General features: G+C 42.5%; 5 protein-coding genes across 5 annotated transcripts; 3 read left to right on the forward strand and 2 right to left on the reverse strand.

Moving 5' to 3' along the window:
* Window positions 1–808: 808 nt before the first annotated feature.
* LY79DRAFT_546956 (uncharacterized protein) lies at window positions 809–2,357 on the forward strand. Its single transcript, XM_060557282.1, has one exon. It carries the CDS (start codon window positions 1,174–1,176, stop codon window positions 2,071–2,073), a length of 900 nt encoding a protein of 299 aa, XP_060416655.1. The 5' UTR covers window positions 809–1,173; the 3' UTR covers window positions 2,074–2,357.
* Window positions 2,358–4,582: 2,225 nt separating this feature from the next.
* LY79DRAFT_510874 (uncharacterized protein) lies at window positions 4,583–5,191 on the forward strand (the record flags this gene model as incomplete). Its single annotated transcript, XM_060554204.1, has 2 exons — window positions 4,583–4,977; window positions 5,053–5,191. 2 exons carry the CDS (start codon window positions 4,583–4,585, stop codon window positions 5,189–5,191), a joined length of 534 nt encoding a protein of 177 aa, XP_060416656.1.
* Window positions 5,192–5,636: 445 nt separating this feature from the next.
* Window positions 5,637–9,043, reverse strand: LY79DRAFT_668003 (calcium-translocating P-type ATPase; the record flags this gene model as incomplete). The annotated part of the gene is made up of 3 exons (XM_060563462.1): window positions 5,637–6,509; window positions 6,567–6,833; window positions 6,887–9,043. The coding sequence occupies 3 exons, from the start codon at window positions 9,041–9,043 to the stop codon at window positions 5,637–5,639; spliced, it is 3,297 nt and encodes a 1,098-aa protein (XP_060416657.1).
* Window positions 9,044–9,633: 590 nt separating this feature from the next.
* Window positions 9,634–11,098, reverse strand: LY79DRAFT_103367 (uncharacterized protein). Its single transcript, XM_060550642.1, has one exon. It carries the CDS (start codon window positions 10,965–10,967, stop codon window positions 10,071–10,073), a length of 897 nt encoding a protein of 298 aa, XP_060416658.1. The 5' UTR covers window positions 10,968–11,098; the 3' UTR covers window positions 9,634–10,070.
* A 1,673-nt stretch (window positions 11,099–12,771) lies between these two features.
* Window positions 12,772–13,376, forward strand: LY79DRAFT_510834 (uncharacterized protein; the record flags this gene model as incomplete). The annotated part of the gene is made up of 2 exons (XM_060554197.1): window positions 12,772–13,002; window positions 13,059–13,376. Coding segments are annotated over 2 exons (549 nt in total), but the record flags the coding sequence as incomplete, so codon positions are not given.
* Between the last annotated feature and the right edge of the window lie 8,946 nt (window positions 13,377–22,322).

Here is a 22,322-nt window from a genome sequence, read left to right on the forward strand (position 1 = left end):
GCTTTGTTGCCAGCTTGGGACGAGGAGGTAAATAAATGAAGGGGCGTTTGTCATTGGCGTGTTATTCTAAGCGCCAACCGCTAGCCGCCAAGCACAAAATTGTACATACACACTCTTAAGGCTAAGATTTAATTTTTTGCTTACGTTGGTGTTGCTTGCCTAGAGGATAGTTGCAAACAAAGAAAAGAAAATACATCTTTATGGACGGGTGTTGATAGCTTTGCGGCCCGGTTTGTATCAATATTTCTCAAATCCTCTCTCTTTAATCCGACAGAGTTTCAGGCTCTGTAGTTTTTACTAGCTTTATCAGAGTTAAACGCAGGAAACCGTCACGGGATTCCCAAGCAAACACTTAGGGAACGCGCGGTGAAAGCAAGGATTCACTATTGTTGTCCTAAATATGAACACAGCGCCACCCCGAGGACTAGAGTCGACTAGGAGTGGGAGCTCGCAGCCACCGGCCGGCGTGTATGCTCTCGGCAGATCGACATGGAACAAAATCAGGCAGGAATTAGCGTATTAATGAGCAAATAGCTAAATCCATTTCCTTCTTTAACGTTAGAAAGCCGTATCTAATACCACCGAAGCAACTTTCTCTAGGCTTTCGACTACACCTTATAGTGCCTCCTGCAGTTGCGAGGCCTTATCATGCGTCTATCGAAGCTAAACTACACCCTCCATGCTTCTAATATAGAAGCTAGAATCTACTCTAAGGGGTAGGATCTCAAGAACCCCCTTCATCCCCTCTAGACCTACTTCTAGGTCCTAATGCCTTAGGCTCTAAATAAGTACAGTCTATAGTGTAGAAGCCTAATCTGCCTCACGATTTCGTCATAGTTGTCTTAGACGGAGCTAAGCTCTAAAGTCCGTAATCGCCAGATATGTATCTCCACTAGAATAGTGGTTTTAGTTTCTAGATACGGTAATTAATTAAGTCCGGGAGTCTACACATTCTTTAGAAAGGGAATCTTTAGGACGGAATACTCTTGTATAAGGCTAAGAGCTAGTTCGTGGTCAAATTCCTCTTGACGGCCATTGAGCACCATCCTTTGATCACGCCGCCCCAGTTCAACCTAAAACTGACTACTACCACCAGCAAACTGATAAACCACCAAGCTGCTTGAAGAAAAATCTCTCAAGGCAATAATAACCTCAGAGCCCACCGCCACCACCATGTCTGCCGCAATCCGCGAGTCCTCCGGATCGGCAGGTGTCGTTTCCTTCGTCAAACATCAGGCGAAGCCATATCCAGCCGTCGATCCCCTCCAGGCCGACCTGTCGGGCACGACAGTCGTCATCACCGGCGCGTCCAAGGGCTGCGGCCGCGAGGCGGCCATAGCCTTCGCCCAGTCGGGCGCCAGCAACATCGTCGTTACTGCGCGCTCAGACCTGTCGGGCGTGGTGGCGGACATAAAGAAGGCGGCCCGTGAGGCCGGACGCAAGGCGGAGCCCAACGTGCTCGACGGGAGCGGCGTAGACATCACCTCTGCCAAGGACGTTGAGGGCCTCGCCAAGAGAGTAGCTGAGAAGTTCAATGCCGTCGACCTGCTCATCAACAATGCCGGGTTCCTGTCCACGTGGGCACCCCTAGCCGAGACCGACCCGGACGAGTGGTGGACCAACTGGGAGGTCAACATCAAGGGGGCGTACCTGCTCACCCGATATTTTATTCCACTTGTGCTGAAATCGCACCTCAAGACGGTCCTCAACATCACCAGCATCGGGGCCGTCAACCTCGGCGCCGGTGCCAGCGGGTACCAGACCACCAAATTTGCCTTGTGCCGGCTCACCGAGCATATTGCTGCCGACTATGCGGACCAAGGGCTGATCTGTGTGGCCGCGCATCCCGGATCATATCTCACGAACATGGGCAAGAGGTTGCCCGTGCACCTGCATGAATATCTCACGGACGATGTTGTGGTGGCCGGGCAGTGGATGGCGTGGTTTGCGCGGGAGAGGAGGGAGTGGCTCCAGGCGAGATATGTGTCGGCGGTATGGGATGTGACGGAGCTTGAGGCCCGCAAGGACGAGATTGTTGAGGGGAATAAGCTTAAGTTTAGAATGGTGATCTAGGATCGTGTTGTTGCCGCAAGCAAAATGACTGCAGGTTTAGAGGAGAATAGTGGAAGAGAATGTCGACCGCTCAGCAATAGCAGGCAGATAAGGTAAATAACGAGGAGTTCACAGATCGTAGTTTCCACTTCCTAGACTACATTCTCTACATCTCACTCCTATGGAATTTTATTTTGGCTACAGGACAAAATCTAGCTCTATACTATATAGAACAAACAGTGTCCCTCCTACTTCTTAATAGTTAAGAATAGCCTGAAGGTCTAGAGTTACCTATGGAAATTGCCTCTTCTTCTAGAATAGTTAACTTTGTTAATTTTCAATACATCTTAGCTTGTAGGAGTTGTCTAGTGCGTTAGCTATAAAGCGTTAATTTAGGGACCTTAAAAGTAATAGCTACTTTTTATATAGACACTTCTAGGTCGTTTCTTGTAGCTTAGATAGCAAGGATAATTCAGCTTTCTTTAGAAGAAGAGTTTATATTTATAGTTAGAAAAAAGTAGGTGTAAAGGTTAAAGACGTATAGAGACAGTAGACATACACAACTCACTATGATCTGCAACTTACTATACATGTACGTTAATATAGATAAAACCCTAATTTAAAAGACTAGATATCTTTTAGCTAGAAACTTGCTTTTTTAAAAATAACCAGGAATTAAGGTATTACTAGCGATAAGAAGTAGTTCACTCGCTTGTGTAGTTTATTCGCTTGTGAACTATATTAGCTAAGATTGATACTTAGTAATAGTAATATAGTGCTATCCTCTTATGAACGGGTACATTAATGTCACGCAACAAAATGATGCCCTTAGTTACGTGGGCAGTAACCACACCTATATATCGTGATAATCAATGACTACTAGGCGACACAGAATCGCGCAGAGCAAGTAGCAGCAACGAAGACAGGAGACTACAGCTCATGGCCGAGACCCAGTCACCATATCGGTAGCTGGAAAGAGCTTGCCTTGAATACCAGGACGGACACGATCCAAACATTGGGCGTTGCATCATAGATAACCAGCTAGTTGCTGAAGTTTGCGGATCGTTTTCCATAATAGCTGTCCGCGAGTACTTGTTCCCGAGGAGTTGCTACTGTCGTGCTCTAGGTCTGCCTTTAACATAGCGGGCAGTAGTCGATGGCGCACGTCCTTCCTTGTGGGCATTGTAATCGGAACGGTGTAGATCAAGGAATCTGGGAAGTGGGAGTTTTTGTGGCAACACAAGGGACAAGGCATCCACCGTCATAGACCGCCAGTCCAGCTTTATGATCTGCTTCCTCAATCCAAGCCTTGAAGCTGCTGTCGCTGAGTATGATAGCAGTGGACGGGCGGCGGTGCACATTTGGATCGATGTTGCTAGTAATTGTGTATCATGATCTCCGGCTAGGTGAGAGTGCTGACGTGCCTCGGTGCTGAATATACCATAGTATCGGCAGTGGCACTTCGAAGTCTCCACGTTGGGCTGTCAGCGTTGGAGAGAGCCGCATTTGGGTCTTCGAACACCCCTTGTTGAGGGGTCGATGATGAAGGCTGCCAGCCAGCAGAGTGAGCACTTCAAAGCGGTAAGTTAGATGACCGTGAATCCCACTCAAGACCTCAAGGTCTATCTGAACATACTCATTCTGGCACTTTCTGTTCTGCGGCAAGACTGTATGAGTTGAGCACTCGGTATTGCAAATACTGATGTCCGGCCGTATGACATACAGGAGATCGTTGATTCATTGCGGAGAAAGTCTTGATGAAAACAATCCAGCTCAACGCCGGGTTATGGACTGTCGCCTCGTGAACTCGATTGCAGCATCAAAACACACGGTGAAAAGTACGCGGAGCGGGCGGATGTAGGGTGCGTCCAAAACATTGAACGTATGTTACATTATCTTTTCTAAATAGAAGAGCAGCTAGAGCAGTTAAGCATTAAATAGATGTCTTCTTAGTCTCGACTTTGTACCAGGGCCGGTGAAGCCCGTGAGAGGTGACAACGTCTAGAAGGCGAATTCCATATCATGATTGGTCTAGATAACCAGCGGCAGCTAGCCATAGACAGAATAGGAAAAGAGAAGCCAGGGGAAACAAAAAGAGACCTTCGTCGTGGCCTTATCTTTTTGGGAGGCTCGTCGACGAGTCAGTTAGAGTTGCGCGGATGATGCGTCCTGGACTTTTCCACTCAAGACAAAATTAGCGAAAGATAGAGCTTGACGGACGGATCCAGACCAAGGCACAAGCGCTATCAAACCACGGGAACCCCCACGGGTTGGCCGCCACTGAGCCGGGATGCACCCCTGGATGTCCCCGTCTCTACCCTATCAGGGCCACGCCGCCCCCGTTCGGACCATCCAGCTCCCTGCGGCGCCGCCGATGGCAGACGACGGGGGGTCCACGGCATCCCGGACGGTGATTTGAGCTTATCTAGGGCGTTAATACCTAGGAGGTGTTGAAGTCCTTCAAAAAGGTCGAGACCGCATCTCGAACGGCAGATCGGCATAGACAGAAACGAAACACCCATATTTCATAATGAAGATCCCAGCAGCCCTCCTCCCCCTCGCCGCCGCCCTCACTGGCGCGGTCGATCTGGCGTCTTACCAGCCCGCCGCGGGCGTCGAGGCTGGCTTCAGCGGCTTCCTCAAAGAGTTCTACACCACCATGGAGGATCAGTCCGCGACCGACACCTTCACCGATTTCTGGCCCTCCAACGGCCTCGGCGAGTTCATCTACCAGGGCAGCCCGTTCCCCGGGCCCACCAACATCCTCGGCATCAAGCAGGCGCTGCTCCCACGAATGGGGAACAAGCTCCTGTGGAACCTGATCCGCGGCGCCTCCGTCGTCTCCGACGCGGCGGGCGAGAAGACGTACCTTGTCGAGATTGTGATCCAAACGTCACACCCCGCAGGAAACTGCTCGCAGGCATAGTAAGTTTCTATCTCCACCGGATGGGGGAGGGGGCCATACAGCGCACCCGGCGAAGTAAACTAACCGATCGGCAGCGGCGATGCGAGGTTCACCATGCTCAAGGACGAGGACGGCTTTCCGAGACTGACACCGCACTCCGGGAGCTTAAGTCAGTACAACCTGACGGTCTCGACAACGGACTCGCCCACGGATATTCCATGCACTCTGACTTGATAAAATTACCCTAGATAGCATCCATAACAAGTTCAGCGTATCATGTTTCACGAAGCGTAAAAATAGGCATTATTCAAAATCTATAATTCACACATGCCAGACTACATGTAGCATGTCTGGTTCTATCGTATCGTGACTAATCAGTAATATCTAGTAAAATGGCTCACTCTGCTATGCAATAAAGACAGGGTTGTGCCTTTGCACATGTAAGTTTTTAGTGTCGTCCGCCCAGAACGCCCTGAAAAAAAAAAAGAAAAAAAAAGACTTTGTTATGCTGAGGCCGCCCACCACACAAGGTTAACTAACACTGGTCGTAAACTCATTCCAAGGCAAAAGACAGCAAGAAGCAAACATGAAATACATGACATCGTAGCCAAAGCAATATGATAGGTCAAGAAAAAGTATAAATGCACGCGATGGTCTCAACGGGGCCTGAGAAAACATTTCAGACAAGGCGCTTCTCGTCGTCCCTGATGGTCGCGGTTTTGTTGTCTTCGGGCTGGGTGGAGATGATGATCTCAGGTGCAGTGACCTTGGAGTCGTCGGAGGCAGAAGAAACGTGAGCCTCCTCGTCGGAGGCGGCGTCAGCGGACTTACTACGGCGGAAGACAGCGCCGAACCTCGAGAAGAACTTGCCAAAGGCGCGGTAGACAACTACGACGGGTCGGCCGACAGTCTTGGCCGTCTTCTCGAACCAGGGGTCAGGGAACAGACGAATCAGAACGGCGATGGGGAGGGAGAGGGCGGCCAGGATGATGGAGACAGCCCAGTGCTCGGCGGTGATGCCGTCCTCGCTGATGCGGAAGGCCCTGCCGCCGACGTAGATGATGGCAACCTGGGCGCCGACCATGATGCAGTTGATGATGATGAAGAAGATATTGCGGTGCACGCCTTCGAAAATGTTGAACTTGTTGTCGAGGCGACGGTTGTTGAACTCATTGAAGATCTGCATCCAGACGAAAGTGTTGAAGACCAATGAGTCGAGCTCGAGCTGCTGCTTCTCGTTGAGAGGGTCGTAGCCGAAGATGGAATTACCAGCAAAGTGCAGGATGAGGGTGGCAGTTAGCTGGAAGATGGCCTGGCCTATGATCATCTTCCACATATTGATGGTGATGAGAGGTGCTTTCTTGCCCTGAGGCAGGCGGTCGAGGATCTTCTCAGTGGGGGGGTCCGTAGCCAAGGCAAGAGCAGCAAAGGTATCCATGATAAGGTTCACCCACAGGAGCTGGACCGCAGTCAAAACGGACTCCATCTGGGGGGAAGAGACGGCGGTGATGAAGGCGAGAAGGACGGCAGTGATGTTGACCGTGATTTGGAACTGTGAGTCATTGTGTTAGTGCCGGCATGCGTACAGGGACTGATGAGTGATGCATACCTGAAGAAACTTCTGGACGGCGTCATTCACTGCTCTTCCCCACTTGAGGGCCGTGACAATTGAGGTGAAGTTGTCATCCATCAGAACGATAGACGACGCCTCCTTAGCGACTTCGGTACCAGAGATACCCATGGAGAAGCCCACATCCGCAGCCTTGAGGGCAGGTGCATCGTTGGTACCGTCACCAGTCACAGCAACAGTCTCGCCAAGAGCCTTGAGGCGGGTGACCAGGACGCGCTTGTCCTCAGGCGAGGAGCGGGCCAGAACCTGCAGGCGGGGAGGATCTCGTTCATCTGCTCAATGGAGAGCTTGCGGAAGACGGGCCCCTCCATGATGAGGCCTCCATCGCTGTAAATGCCACATTCGGTTGCAATGGCCTGGGCAGTGACGGCGTTGTCACCAGTGACCATGCGAACGACCACACCAGCATGCTGAGCCTTGCGAACAGCCTCGGGAACACCGGGACGGACTGGGTCCTGGATACCAACGACACCAGCGAAAACGAGGTCGTGGAGAATGTCACCAAGGTCAACGTGTCCCTCAATGTCGGCGTTGACACCGTGAGGGGGCCATTGAGGGAAGTCTTGGTAGATTAGAGCGATGGTGCGAAGAGACTGCTTGGCGTAGGTGTCGATAATGCCCTCCAAACTCTGGCGGTCGGACTGCTCCAAGACAGAGGTGGAAAGGTCGATGATGTTGAGCTTCTCGTTGCAGTATCCGAGAAGAATTTCCGAGGCACCCTTGACGACCAGTCGGTAACCGGCGTTACCAGGCAGCTTGATAACAGCAGCCATACACTTCTTGCCGGAGTCGAAAGGCATGATTTGAACAACTTCCTCGTTGAAGCGGGTCTCGGCAAGCCCCTGCATACCGAGGTGATTCTTGGCGAACTGAAGCAGGGCAGTCTCGGTCTTGGAGCCGATGAAGGTGGCTTGGCCGTCCTCTTCTCCCTCGAAAGCGGTGGAGTTGATGGCGACTGACTGAACAAGGAGCTTCTTGGTGGCATCGGGGAGAGACTGGGCAAACTCCACGGCGCTGGTAACCTTCTCACCATCGGCGGACTTGCTGAAGCTGGCGGAGCCAAAGGTGCCGGCGACGACCGTCATCCTGTTGGTGGTCAAAGTACCCGTCTTGTCGGAGCAGATCGTGGTAGCGTTGCCCATTGTCTCACAGGCCCTTAGGATGCGAACCAGGTTGTTCTCCTTCAGAAGGCGTGTGGTGGCGAACGCCAAGGCCAGGGTCACCGCCAATGGAAGACCCTCGGGGACGGCAACGACAATGATGGTGATGGCCACGATAAGAATATCCATGAAGCTCGAAGCCTTCTCAGCACCACTGGCGGTGTTACCAGACAGCCCGGCGAGGAAACGGATGAGGAGAACAACGAATAGCAGGAGGGCAGCGCTGCTTCCGAGCTTGGCAATAGCCATCGCCAGACCCTCGAGTTTCTTCTGTAGAGGCGTAGCTTCCATCTCAGTGCGGACCGACATCATGATCTTTCCGAAGCTGGAGTTGGTGCCAACCGAAGTGCAAACAAAGGTGCCGACGCCCTCGAGAACCTTGGCGCCGGAGATGATGAATGGGTCGATATCCTTGGACGCGTTTCCAGACTGGAGGGCATTGAAAACGGCATCGCCGCCATTCTTCTTCAGGGCGTCGGACTCACCTGTGGCCGAGGATTCGTCGCATTTCAGGTCATGGCCACTAATGAAGATACCGTCTACTGGGACCAGGTCGCCAGGCTCTAGGTGAATGACATCGCCAACCAAGATCTCCGCAACGTTAATCATGAAGGACTTGCCCGACCGGATGACCTTGACCTCGCGGTCGTCCTTCTTGGCATTAAGCTTAACAAAGGCGCGTTCTTTTTGCCAATCGTTGAGAGATCCAACCAGCGTGACGATCAATATAGCAGCTACAATAGCGACACCTTCGACCCAGTCGACCGGCTGGCCTTCATCAGGGTCATGTTCGGCGCCAAAGGTCTCGTAGAGACCAAGCGCTAATGATATGACGGCGGCAACAGTGAGCAAAATGATGACTTTGTCGTTGTAGGCGTTCCACATCAGCCTCCACAAAGGGGTCGCCTTCTTGGCGGGGAGCACGTTTTTACCGTAAACTCGAATGCGGTCGGTGAAGCCATTACTACTGGCGTGACTTGTGGTGGCTGACGGCTGAGCACCTGTAGTGGCGAAAGTGGGCTCCTTGTGACCGGTGGCCTCTTCGAAGCTGACATGTCCTCGGACGGTCACCTCGTCCAGGGACAGGCCGGACTTGAGGTCTGTCTGCAGACCCTTTTCGATTCCGGAGAGTCCGCCGAGAGCCTGGAAGGCAAATAGAGATTTCGGGTTCAAGAGTTTGTTGAGGTGCCCTGGGCTAAATGCAAAAGGGTTGTTGGGGACGACGAAGTCGGCTTCCGTGCCGGGGTCGGGCCTTAGAGCGCTGTCTGGATCTTCGTCGACAACAGTGGAATGCATACTTGGTGCGGCACTTGTTGCCGCGCTGACAGCTGGTGTGAGGAAAGGATTGGAGTGCGTCGAGATAGGGGAGGGTACTATCGTGTCGTCGTTGTCGCTCCCGCGTTGATGGCGGGTGTCGACACGCAACGGAGGGGGGGCGAGAGACGCCATCAGCACCGGTTCAGAGATGTCTGGAGCTGATGCAGAAGTCTTCTCATGAACGAGCTCAAGTAGAATGCTGGTTTTGAGATTTGGTGGAAAGTATTAAGAAGAAACTGCCTCGTAAAAAGAGTCAAGCCAAGGACGTTGGTTGTATAGCATTGGCGAGCGGAAGGCGTTTAGAGGAGGTATGCTTGGAGGAACTCAACAAGGCAGTGTGAAGAGGCAAGAAATTGCGTGTTCCTGGTTGCGTATCTGAGGCTAGAGAAAGTGGCAGAGTCTTGTGCATACCACGGAAATGTAAAAGGTTTTACAAGCACAGGGCGTCGCAAGCCTTGATGATAGCGCGGTTACTGCGCCTTTCGCCCCGTCGAGTAGAGTTTCTAGGTTCTTCGTTTTTCTCTCGACACCGACAGTAAGCCGCGTGCCTCCTTCTTAGGGTGGAGTGTGAGACGCTTCGTTTAGGAGGCAGTGCAACGGGAAGAGTCTTAGTGGGAGGCGATGGTTTGGTCACCGTCGGGAAGCGTACGGGGCTGGTTGAAGAGTAGTGACGGATGATCAGAGTTGAGCAACCGTCATGGTTTTTCAGTCTGGGTCTCGCGAGTCAAGACCTGGGGATGAGGGAGGAGAGCTTCCAAGAGCGTTTGGATGTTTGCCGGCAAGACTTTCTAGAGCATGGCAGTGCTCACAACCACATGCCTTTCTTGGCAAGTTCAAGAGGATATGAAGTCAATCGAGATCCACTGGCAGCCGATAATGGATTGGCTGGATCGGACAAAATGATAGGGAGAGAGAGAGGGGGGGTGGGAGAAAGTCGCGCTTCAGTCGACTATTACTCCGTACACAGCAGTCTCAATGGCGAATCTTGGCGGGGATGCAGGACTAACTAAGACTGCAACGAGAACGAAAAGTCTGGCACGAGGTGACCAAGAAGGGAAGGAGGCCAAGGAGACGGGGAGCCCAGATGGAGAGACAGAGGGGGTCGGACATGCCGGGAAATGCCTCTCATGCTCTCATCTTGGCCTTTGATTAGCAAGATTAGCTGGGCGAGGAGGTGAGAGGGAGGTAACCGCCCAAAGCCTGGGCATTGAGGCTGTGCACGAGGGAAAAAGGTGCAAAAGGTCCCCCCGATGGGGGAATTAAATTGGAGCATCAAGAAGCGAGCTCTGCTAAGCGGCAGCGGGGACAATCCTAGAAAACTGCTGTGCAACGACACAACGAGAAACAAGGGGCAGGATGGAGACTTGACAGCGAGCAACGGCCGCTTGGCAATTCCAATGTTTGAACCTTGGCGTTCTGTTGATGCAAGTGCCGGGCCCTTGTCACGTTTTGTCCCAGAGCTCCAAGGGCCGCAATGCGCGCATATATCCGTACATTGGTTAAATGGGGCGGCCAACCGAGGACAGGAAGCAATTATGAACTGGCCAGAACTGTAACTTGCAGACCACTCTAGACCGAGGGCCGCCCCGGCGCGCCATAGACGGACATGGCGCCCGAGAGATTGAATGGCGGCCCCATCGTTCTGGTAGCCCGTGTCCCACTCGGGCGGGTGTACGCACCAGTACGGGCAGATAGGAGACACCTCGTGGACACCGTAAGTATCCATGCGGTTCCGGTTCGGACCGGTCACCGGCGGTGACTGGTGCACTCCTGATACCTGTGACGTGACTCGAGACAATCGCCAAGGGGTAGGGATGCAGACTGGCACTCGGTTTTTCTTCTCCGGCGAACGGTCAAGTGGCCGTGGCTCCCAAAGCGCAGCAGGCGACCGTGAAGGCTTCATCAACTATGAGTGTTACCCGAATGGTGGATAATCCGACGGGTACGCCGACAGAGCACGTTGGCATGTGGGACGACTCTCAGAAGAGATTCACAGAAGGTTTGGGTTGGAAAATGTCGATGGCCCGAAGGATGATGGATCGGGGTCATACCTTGTTGGCAATGACCTCGGGACACGACAATGTCTGTCGAATTTGGGGTGTGGAAGCACGATGAACGGGCTCAGTGACGTCGGCGTCGGTCCATGCCTGGGCGTTTGATATTCTGTCATCCAGTCTCGAGGTGAATGCGCCTGGCGCCATCTGCGGTCGGATTGAAACTTGACATGATCCGGAGAAGCAATAGCATGCAGACCGAAAGCGATAAGGTCTTGGCCACTGCCGGTGGTGGAGGTGAACAGAGATGATGGCATGGATGTTGGCATGGATGTTGGCATGGATGTTGGCATGGAGAGGGTCGAAACAAAGGTGGAGAAGGGAGATGAGAGAAATATCGAAACGGAGAAGACGGAGTAATATCTACCCGCAGAGTGACAGAGAAACTGCATGGCAAAACTCGACAGCACCTCCCATGAGGCAAAAGAGGCTTCCAGAGGAGGAAAGGGCGGTCGGGATCATGAGAAGGAAGGGAGAAAAAAAAGTCCCACAGTCGAATCAAGCTCGGAGAGAGACCTGGTGTGGCTTCACTAGTCAGCGCCAAGAGTGGCTGTGACCTCCACGTTCCAAGTGCTTCATTGGCTCGCTTAGCAATGCAGAGTGCTATGTACAGGCATGAGAGACCCACATTTCCAAGTAAGCGACTTTAGGCAGACAGGGGCTGCACGTAGCTCCTTCCCGGCACTTGGTGGAAGCTGCACCTGCCCTCTTCTGGAATACTTCCGGGGATCTTCCGACATTGCTGACCAATGAAATTCCCCGGATCCCATCGAGCCTCCTGCTGCCACTTTCCCCACATCGCTCATCTCATCCGATCTAGTCCTCTTCTTCATGTTCTCGTCTCGTTTTGATGCACCACAACCACACGATCAAACTCCAGTCCAAACATCAGCCATCCTGGTATGGTATATCCCCAGACAACAACAAACGGATGGTCTTATACTAGACGGTAGTCCACTTGGGCATTTGGAGGGAAGGGGCGGAGGAGGGCTTCTGCCAAAGCACCTCTCTGACTGCTTTGATTGCAACTTCGCAATGCAAAACAGCCAAGAATCAACAGCCTCAGAGTCAGCTTAACGCAGGCTAATATAGCCGACATTGCCCAGTGGGCTACGACATCTCCATCATAGATGGCAACATGGCACTCAGCTCGTTCCTCTTCAAGATTGCATCACAGGGAGGTGCCATGTCCGGCTTCTGGGTCAACTACGCTGCGTACCAAACCATGCCCGACTCGCTTCCTGATCGCAATGTGCTGTCCTTTTCGGCCTTCAGTTATCTGCTTGGGATTCTTCTCTTCTTCGCTATAATTACCTATCCTGGGTCGTCGCGTTGATCGGCAAAGAACGACAGATGGGCAGATGCCGAGGATGTCCTGGTCCACATCCGCACACTGTCTGTGGACCACGACTATGGGAAACGAGATAAGCGATATCAGGCGCCGAGTGGAAGATAGCAGCGCCAACCCCATGACCAAGATGCAAATGTCCAATCGCCTCCTCGAGGAAAGCTCTCGCAACCGGATCGACGTTTGGCCTGCTTCTCTCGTGGCCTGCCGAAACTTGATGCGTTCATGTCAGCTTCGTCTCGAATGTGGCACGTGCTGTTATCCAATTTGTAGACGGGCGTCAACATCATCACATATAGTACGCCACTATTCGCCCGAAATGTAGCTTCATTGCGCTGACCTGCGGTCTAGACTCGCCTCGCATCTTCGAGACCCTTGGCGTCACAGACACCAAGTTTCTCACCACTGGCTTCTACGGCATTGCCAAGACCCTCAGTATGGTCATCTTCTCCGTCTGGCTCACTGGGAAGGTCGGTCGCCGCAACCGTCTCATAGGATCTCCCCCAACGTGGTACATCAGTGGTTACATCTTCCGGGTTCGCATCATTCCGCCTGATTTAAGCAGCCCCTTTTTAAAACTTGTTGCTGACAGCCTGTTTTTGCCGGCCAGGCCGCCGCAGGCAACACCGTGATGCTGTGCGTGTATCGATCGCTACGGTTTGGTCTACTGCACCATCTGGTGAGATACTCTTCTTGCACTACCGGTTATGATTGCCATGCTAACAGTGCCTCGAAGGGATTACGTGAAACTACTGAAATGGAGCTTCAGCTTGGACATCCGCATTCTGTGCGTGGCCATCACGAATACGGATCAATGGCTATGGAGCTTTGTTGCCTCACCGACTACGCTATACATGATTACGTCGCTGGGGTACGGCCTACAAACTTTTCGGGACCCTCATGGTTATGATGGGTATCTGGGCTTGCTTCTTTGTGCCCGAGACCAAAGGCATGTCCAAATCATCCCCGGAACTTCCCCCGGCCGAATACCTTCGCATCACCCTGTGGCTGACACCGTCGCCCGTCTCGCAGGTCTCATGATCGAGGATATGGATCTCTCCTCTTCATATGCAACATACAAAAATCCGTATGGACCGCGCTGCGCGAGCAGAAGAGCGCCAAGCATGTCTTGGCGGACACATCGCCCTCAGCCGCCCGAGCGCCTTCTTCGGATAGGGGAATTGGGCTGGAATAAGTGGACACGGTAGAGGAAAAGTCTACTGCGAGGCAATCGGCCCGGAGGGTCTAAGTGCTGGTTGTTGATTCAGAGTCGGGACAGGCGGCCTCCTTGCGCCGCGGCAATTTCATGTCGTGTCGCTCCGGTGGTACATTATTGTGGGAGATGCGAGGCATGCAAGGTGAACGCCAAGACCCATAGTTGTCGAGCACTGCCCGCCTAAATTGCACTGCCACTGCAAGATGACGTAGAATATCTCGGGGTCATATTATCAGTTTACTTTCTGCGGCTTTCATGCCTGGTAATGGGTGCTTCTGTGACATGTCTGTGGTACATTGAGAAATATACTCACAACCTGGGGTAGTGCCAAGCGTCATATCAGCGAGGCGCAGCTAGATGACCACTGCAAGTTCGAGCGCCCAACTGTTGGCCCATACTGCGATGCTTTTCAGTAAGAAAATCGCGCGTCGACAATTGATGAGGAAAATCGTCTGCGGAGACAAAATTGTGTCGACTTTGAACGAGCCCGCCTCGGGATTCGTATCAAGATACGTCTATTCAAGGCCAAAGTCATAGGACCCTTGCTCAACTATTCGACAGACTCATGTGATTGGCCAACTTCATGGAAACCGACTTCATTCGGCCAAGTCACGCCTTAGTGAAATGGCATCCGATAAAAGCCCGACTAGCCCAGAGAGGCTGAGTGCCATCTTGTCAGGTGCCAGAGGTAGGGGGCACCAGGGGACCACCAGCTGTAGGGCTATAACTAGGAAAACTATTATCTAAGGGTTATATAAAAGCAGAGTTTATAGGAACAGGAGAATTAGGAAAAAGTAGATTAAAAAATAGTTATAATTAACCTTTAACTACACTATTTATAGACTTCTCTACTTAGTACTATAACTCTTTTAATATATTCTAATCTTTATTTATCCTTAGGTATATTAACTATTAGAGCTATAATATTACCTTTTAATACTTAAGCTACTACTTAGTAAAGTATAAGTGTTACCTTTAGGTAACTAACCTTAGACAGCAGTAATACCTAGGCGTAGGTAGAAAATAAAGGCCTACTAGTATAATAATAGCTCTAAAGTAACCTTAAAAAGATAATAAAAAAGAAGCTTAAGTACTTCCTAAAGAAGTAAATAAAAAAAGCTAAAAAAAAAATAGTTAACTAGATTTTAGCTTTAATAAATAAAGCCTTTATTAAAGAGGTATATAATATACTAGGCCTAGTTACTACTTTTTAGCTAAAGTATAAGTATTACTATATTAATATATTATTAAAGTAGTTATTTTTAATCTAATATAAGGGAAATATATAAAATAACCTTTAGGACTTTTTATTTAAGCTAAAGGAATAGTTTAAAGTTATAAAAAAAGAATTTAAAGATAACTAAAGTAAAATATAGTACACTAGCTTTATACTAGAGAGTAACCTAGTATATAAGTAGTAGAAGTATATTAAAGCCTACTATAATAGCTAGATAAAAAAAGTAACCTAGGAGGTAATAAAGACCTAGTTAAAGAATAATATTACTAATACTAATATATAAGCCTTTAGTATAATAGTAAAGCTTAATAATATAAAGTAAAAAGTTAACTAGTTATATTAGTAATTTATTAATAAGTATAAGACTATTAAGGTAAAGTACTTTAACTTATAAGCTAAAAGGTAATAGGTAGTCTATATACTTAACTAGTTACTACCTAATCTAAAGAGCTATATATTAGCCTAAAAGATACTAAAGATATAATAAGCCTTTAATAATACTATATAATAGGCTAAGATATTAGCTAAAGCCTATACTAAGAATAAACTAGTAGACTAGTAAAAGTAGAATTAGAAATAAAGGGACTAGTAGGCCTTAGCTATACTACTAAGTCCTAATATAAGGGTCCTTATAATAGAGCCTTAGTCTATATACTTTATATTTATACCTATAATAACCTAGGGTATATTAATACTAACGCTAAAGGCCTTAAGGGTAAAAAAAAAGAGAGGTAACTACTTACCTTTAACTAAGCTATAGTACTTTTTAACTTACTTTAACTATAGTAAGCTAAGGTATTTATTAGTTAGCTATACTAAAGAAAAGTACTATAAGTATAGTTAGTCTAGACACTTAGGTAAATAGTATATAATAAAGATAATAAAGGTTAATATTATCTAATTACCTTAAAAAAAAAGGCTATACTACTAATTTAAGGTAGACTTTTATACTAGGATAAGTAGTATATAAAGAAAAAAGAGAATATTAATTAACCTAAAGGTAAATAAAAACCTTATATACTAACGTATATATATAGTAAGTAGTGTATTATAGTAAGTAGTATATATCTACCTACCTTTTTATCTTTTTAATAACTTAATTTAACTAGATTATATAAAATTAATTAAAAATATATATTACTTTATTCTTTATTAGTATCCTAAACTACCTTATAGGTTTATGCGTTATATCTAGTCTTCTTATAATTACTATATTATTATGCAAGTGGTTTACTACTCTCTATATAACCCCCCTTTTAAGATATTTCCTTACCTCTAGCTTTAATAATGTCCTTTTCTCCTTATAGTACCTCTACTTTAGCTATATTAAGTGATCCTCTAAGACATAGTTAGGTCTTTTTAGCCCTCTAGCGCTTACTAAGTACCTTTATCCCTATATAAAGTTAATAGTTCTCTGCCTTAATAATAGTAAGTTAATATACTAACTTGCTAATACCTTTTAACTATAAGTTAATTACCTTATATATTAGTGTTAGTAAACTTCCTTAATAATCCCTAATCCTTTTTTTTAATAAGGTAGAGCTTTATACGCCTTTAATTACTGTTGTTAGTGTCTTTAGGTCCTATAAGCCTAAGCTAGTTAGACATAAGTTAACTAGTGTTAGTGTCTTTAGCTTAAAATCTAGGCAAAAAATAATAACTTTAGGATTAAAAGGTATAAGACTAGCCTATTAAAAACCTACTTATATATTTATTTTACTTATTAAAGTAAAGAATACTACTTTAAAGGTAAGAAAAAAGTTATCCTTAGTAATATATATAATTTATATCTATATTATTTTCTTAATTTCTTTACTATATAAGTGCTTTAAAGGGCTAAAATAGCTAATATTAAGAGGCTAAAGCTTATATAATAAATAGGGAGGCATATATAAAGTAATAATACCTTCTTTAGTACAGTAGTTATTAAATTTAGTTAATTTATAGCTATTATAGCTATCTAGGATTAGAAGGTAATAAGTACCCTTTATATAAGACTTTATATACTAATTAAAGTGCTTTAGCTAATCTAGGCTAATCTTGTTTATAGTCTATCTGTTTTTACTTAGGTAAATATACTATATAGCTAGAAATTTACTATTAAGGTACTATAATAGAAGGTAATATTTACCTTTTATAATAATATATAAAGGTATTACCTAGCTATCTATATATATACCTTAAATAATAAAAACCTATTTATAATTACTAGGCTACTTTATATAAGGCCTTTTATATTAGTTAGAAGTTATAATAACTTTTGTGTATAATAGTATTCCTATTAGGAACCTAGTCTTATTAAAATTATAGATATTATAATCCTGTATTCTGTACTTTATAATTATATTTTACATAAGTGTAAACTAGCCTTGTATAATTACAAGATCCTTAGCTAAGGCCCTCTAATAGTTAATTTAACGTTAAAATTATATTTTTAATTAGGGTTATTATTATATAAAGTTCTCTGCCTATTAGGGTCTAATATATGTCCTGTTGTATACGTTAAGGAGTTAATTAGCTATATCTTATATATCTTCTTATTATAGAGGAAATCCTTAATTAATTAGGTTAATAACCTTTTTAAGAATTACCTCCTCTTTAGATATAGTTATCTTTATTAATTTTAAACATGTCTTAGCTTATGCAACTTTTCTAGCGCGTTAATAACAAAGTGTGGTTTTAGGTATATTATAGATAGAGGCTACTTTTTATATAGATAGATTTTAGTCTTTTTAGATAGCTGTAATTATAAGGATGATTTGGCTTTCTTAAGAAGAGGATTCTATTATTGTATATAAAGAAAGGTTAATATAAGGATAAAGCTAGTAGAAATAAGGTAGACATGCGCCACTTACTATAATATACTACTTACTATATATATACGTTAAAGGATATTATATATAAAGAGGCTACTAGTAGTTTATAAGGAAAGACTACTACTATAAGGTATATAAAAAAGTAAGGCCTTAGACTATAGTTTAAAGAAGATAGTATTAAAAGTAAAAGATAATATTAAAATATTAAAGATATAAAGCTATACTTTATAAGTAAGTAATATAAGGGGATATAATACTATCCTAGGGATCCCTTAGGGGTAAGTAGTAAAGCTTAACCTTAAGTAAAAAATAATTAGCTAGACTTATTTACTAAGTAAAGACTATATTTAACTTATATAAAGCTAAAAGGTAGTTAAGAAAGCCCTAAAGGATACTAAGGTAGTCCTTATAGACCTCCTTATAATTTAACACCTAGGGTATAGGACACTAGAGGGGGCACTAAAGATACTTATTTATATACTAAAGGATAAAGAGGCTAGTAAGGCTAGTAGCATAAAGGCTATAATACTAAGAGAATATAGAGAATAGGCCTATATATTTAATATAGACCTAGTAGTAAAACTAGTAAAGGATAATATATAGATATATATAATAGAATTAGAACTAGGTATAGTACTACTATTTAGCCTTATTTACCTACTAGTAAAAAAAAACTAGAAAAGCTAAAGAAGTATATTAATAAATCCTTAGCTAAAGGCTAAATATAGCCCTTAAAGTTACTAGTAAAAGCACTAATCCTATTTATACTTAAGAAAAAGGTAAACTTTACCTTTATATTAACTACTATAGGCTTAATAAGATTACTATTAAGAACTAAGTACTACTACCTTTAATAAAGGAAATCCTAGACTATTTAGTAAAAGTAATATAATTTATAAAACTAAACCTTAAGGATATATACTACTAGGTAAAGATCTATAGTAAAGATAAATAAAAGATAGCCTTTTATACTTACTATAGACACTATAAGTATTAGGTTATACCTTTTAGGCTAGTTAATACACCTATAATATTCTAATTCTATATTAATAATACCTTAGTAAGTTTAGTAAATATTATCTATATTATTTATTTAGATAATATCTTAATCTTTATAAAGGATAAAGAGAGCTATATAAAGGTAGTAAAAATAGTACTAAGCTAGTTAAACACTATAAGGCTATATACTAACCCTAAGAAGTACTTCTTTTATACTAAGTCTATTAGCTTCTTAGGTTTTATAGTATCTAATAAAGGTATTTTAATAAAATAAGAGAAAGTAAAAGTAATTACCTAGTAGCTACTACTTACTAGTGTATAAGAGATATAGACTTTCTAAGGTTTATAAATTTTTATAGGTAGTTTATTAAGAACTATTCTAAGGTATATTCTCTTTTTACTAACTAACTATTTACTAAGGTAGTAAAAAAGTAAGTAATTATAAAGAAAGCTAAAGAAGCCTTTTATAAGATTTATACTATATTTACTTATACCTTTATCTTATAGTATTTTAACCTTATATTACTTATTTAAGTTAAAATAAATATATTTAACTTTATAATAAAGGTAGTACTAAGCTAGCTTTATAAAGAAGCCTAGTACCTTATAGCTTATATATTATAAAAACTTTAAAAAGTAAAGCTATACTATAGAGCACTAGAGGCTAAGTTACTTATAATTTAGAAAGTAGCTATATATTAAAGGTATTATCTTTTATATACTTAGTACTATATTATATTCTTAATAAACTACCTAAGGTACTACTACTTAGTAGCTAAGCTATAACTTAATAGCTATTAAGCTAGGTTACTATAAGACCTTTTATTATTTAATTTTAAAATTAAATATTACTTAAGTAAAAATAATATAGTAGATAGGCTTTTATAAAGGCTAGACTACTAGCCTAGTAAAAAAAAAGAAAAAGAAGTATAAGGTATATTTTTAGAGGACTTCTTTAGTAGGTTTAAAAAGAGAGTAGTAGTAATTAGGTATAGTAGACTACTAGGTTAAGATATAGTAGCCCTAGAGGAACTTACTACTACCTTAAAAGAAGAAGTTACTATAGTATAACTAGAGGACAAGTAGATTTAGTCTAAAGAGTAGTAATAACTAAGGAGTTACTAAGCTAAAAGGAAAAATAAGTTACTTTAATACTAAGGTAGGCTTATAGTACTAAAGGGATATATAATAAAGATAAGGCTACTTATAGTGTTTTATAATAAACTATTAAGAAAGTACCTAGGGGTAACCTAAATAATAAAATATATAAGATAAATATTTTTTAAAATTAATAAAAAAGGATATTAAAGAGTATATTAATATATATACTACTTACTAATATATAAAGCTAAAGCACTATTTACTTTATAAGAAACTAGCTTTCTTTTTACTACTTAACTAACTATAAGAGTAGGTTACTATAGACTTTATTACTAAGCTACTAAAGTTAAAAAATTTAATAGTAAAGTATATAATAGTATCTTAGTTATAGTTAATAAGCTTATAAAGTATACTATTTATTTACTTACTAAAGAAACCTTAATAGTAGATTAGCTAGTAACCCTCTTAGTAAATAAAGTATTCTTTTATTTTAGACTTTTAACCTTAATAGTATTAGATTATAGGTCCTTATTTATAAGTTACTTTTAAGTAATAGTATATTACTAGCTAGCTATTAAATAAAAGCTTAGTATAGCCTATTACCTTTAAACTAATAAATAAATAAAGAAGTAAAACTAGAATATTAAATACTACCTCTAAGCCTTTTATAATATTAAGTAAAATAACTAAGTAAAATAGTTACCTATAGCTAAATTTATTTATAATAGCTTATAGTATAGTATAACTAAGGTTACACTAGTAAAGGTACTAATAGGCTATATACTATAGAGTATATATAATATATACTTAGTAGAGGTAAGACTAATAAAGGTCTCTAAGGCCTATAAGAAGGTAAAGTAACTATAAAGCTAGAGAACTATAATTAGTAAGATATTAAAGGCAGTTAATTAGGCCTATAAAAAGTAATATAATACTAAAAGGTCTAATATAGACTTTAAGGTTAAAAAGAAAGTCCTTTTATTAGCTAAGTTTATTAAGTAAAAAAGACTATTTAAAAAGCTATTAAATAAGTACCTTAGCCTTTTTATAGTAAAGTAAGTAGTTAATAGAGGTAAGGCCTATAAAATAAATATAAGTACTAGATATAGGATCTATAATATCTTTTCTTTATCCTAGCTAAAGAAGTTCTAGAGATTACTAGTAAAGCTTTAACTAATACTAATTAAAAAAAAAAAAGAAAATATATATAAGGTAGATTAAATTATAGCCTATAAGAGGCTATAGTAAAATTAGTAGTACCTTATTAAGTAAAAGAAGTATAGTAAAAAAGAAAACTCTTAGGAACCCTAAAAGAATATTATAAAAGGATTATAATATAACTATAAGTAAAAGGTTACTAAAAGAAAATAAAAGTATAGCTAAGTAAAGTAAAGATTAGCCTAAGGATAAAAGATTAAAGATTTAATTATTATAGTACTAAGGCTAAAAAATATAGGTAGCCTAAAGGCTAAGTATTTAAAAAGTATAATAAGTAAAAGAAAATAAACTAAAAAAAAAGCTAAAAAAGTACTAGAAGTAGTAGTAGTAAAGCCTACTTACTATTTACTTATTATTTTTTAAATTACTATTACTAATATTTTTATTATTATTATTATTATTATTATAAGTAAAAAATATAGAAGATATAAGAGTACTACCTTTATTTTTATTAGCCTTAGATTTAAGCTTACTAGTATACTAAAGAGAAGTTAGTAACTAGTATAAAGGGTACTAAGGGAGCACTAGGTAAATATTAAAGAAAAATACTTATAACCTAAGAGTAGGTCTAAGACTACTCTAAAAAAAAGGTAGTCTAGGCTATAATAGTAGTAGTCTACTTCTAGAGAGTAATAGTCTAGGTCTTAAAAGCTATAGTAGTAACTTTAGTAGTATAAAGTATAAACTTAGCTAGCTTAACTTAGTAGTAAAAAAAGTTAGTAGTAGTCTTAAAGGCTATAATATAGCACTAGTAGAGAAGCTACTTCTCCTCTTTAGCCTTAGCTTTATACTTAGTATTAGGGGCCTTAGCTAGGTTAACCTAGTACTAAAGTGCCTTCTTAGCTATAACCTAGGCCTTATTAATTTTATCTTAGGCTAATATTAGTATAAAGGGTTACTAAGGGGCACTAGAGAAAGTAAATATATAGTAATACTATAGTAAATATAAGTAGGCTTAGTAAAATAGTTTATAGCCTTAAAGAGGTAGTATAGCTTAATACTAGCTATAGTAGTAGTATAAGTAGCTTATTTAAAAAGTTAATAGTTACTAAAGTTATAAGATAATAAAAGTAAAAGTAAATATACTAAAATATAAGGCTTACTATATATAGTAGTATAATAAGTATACTTACTACTAATAGCTAAAATATATTAGTAAAGTATAAAAGAAAACACTAGAGGATACTAATATAAAAAAGTATATAAGTAGTTTATATAGAAAAAAGTAGTAGTATATTTAATACTAGTATAGTTATTATAAATATATTA

This window comes from Colletotrichum navitas (genome assembly GCF_030913465.1).
Source record: "Colletotrichum navitas strain CBS 125086 chromosome Unknown LY79scaffold_15, whole genome shotgun sequence".
NCBI lineage: Eukaryota > Fungi > Ascomycota > Sordariomycetes > Glomerellales > Glomerellaceae > Colletotrichum > Colletotrichum navitas.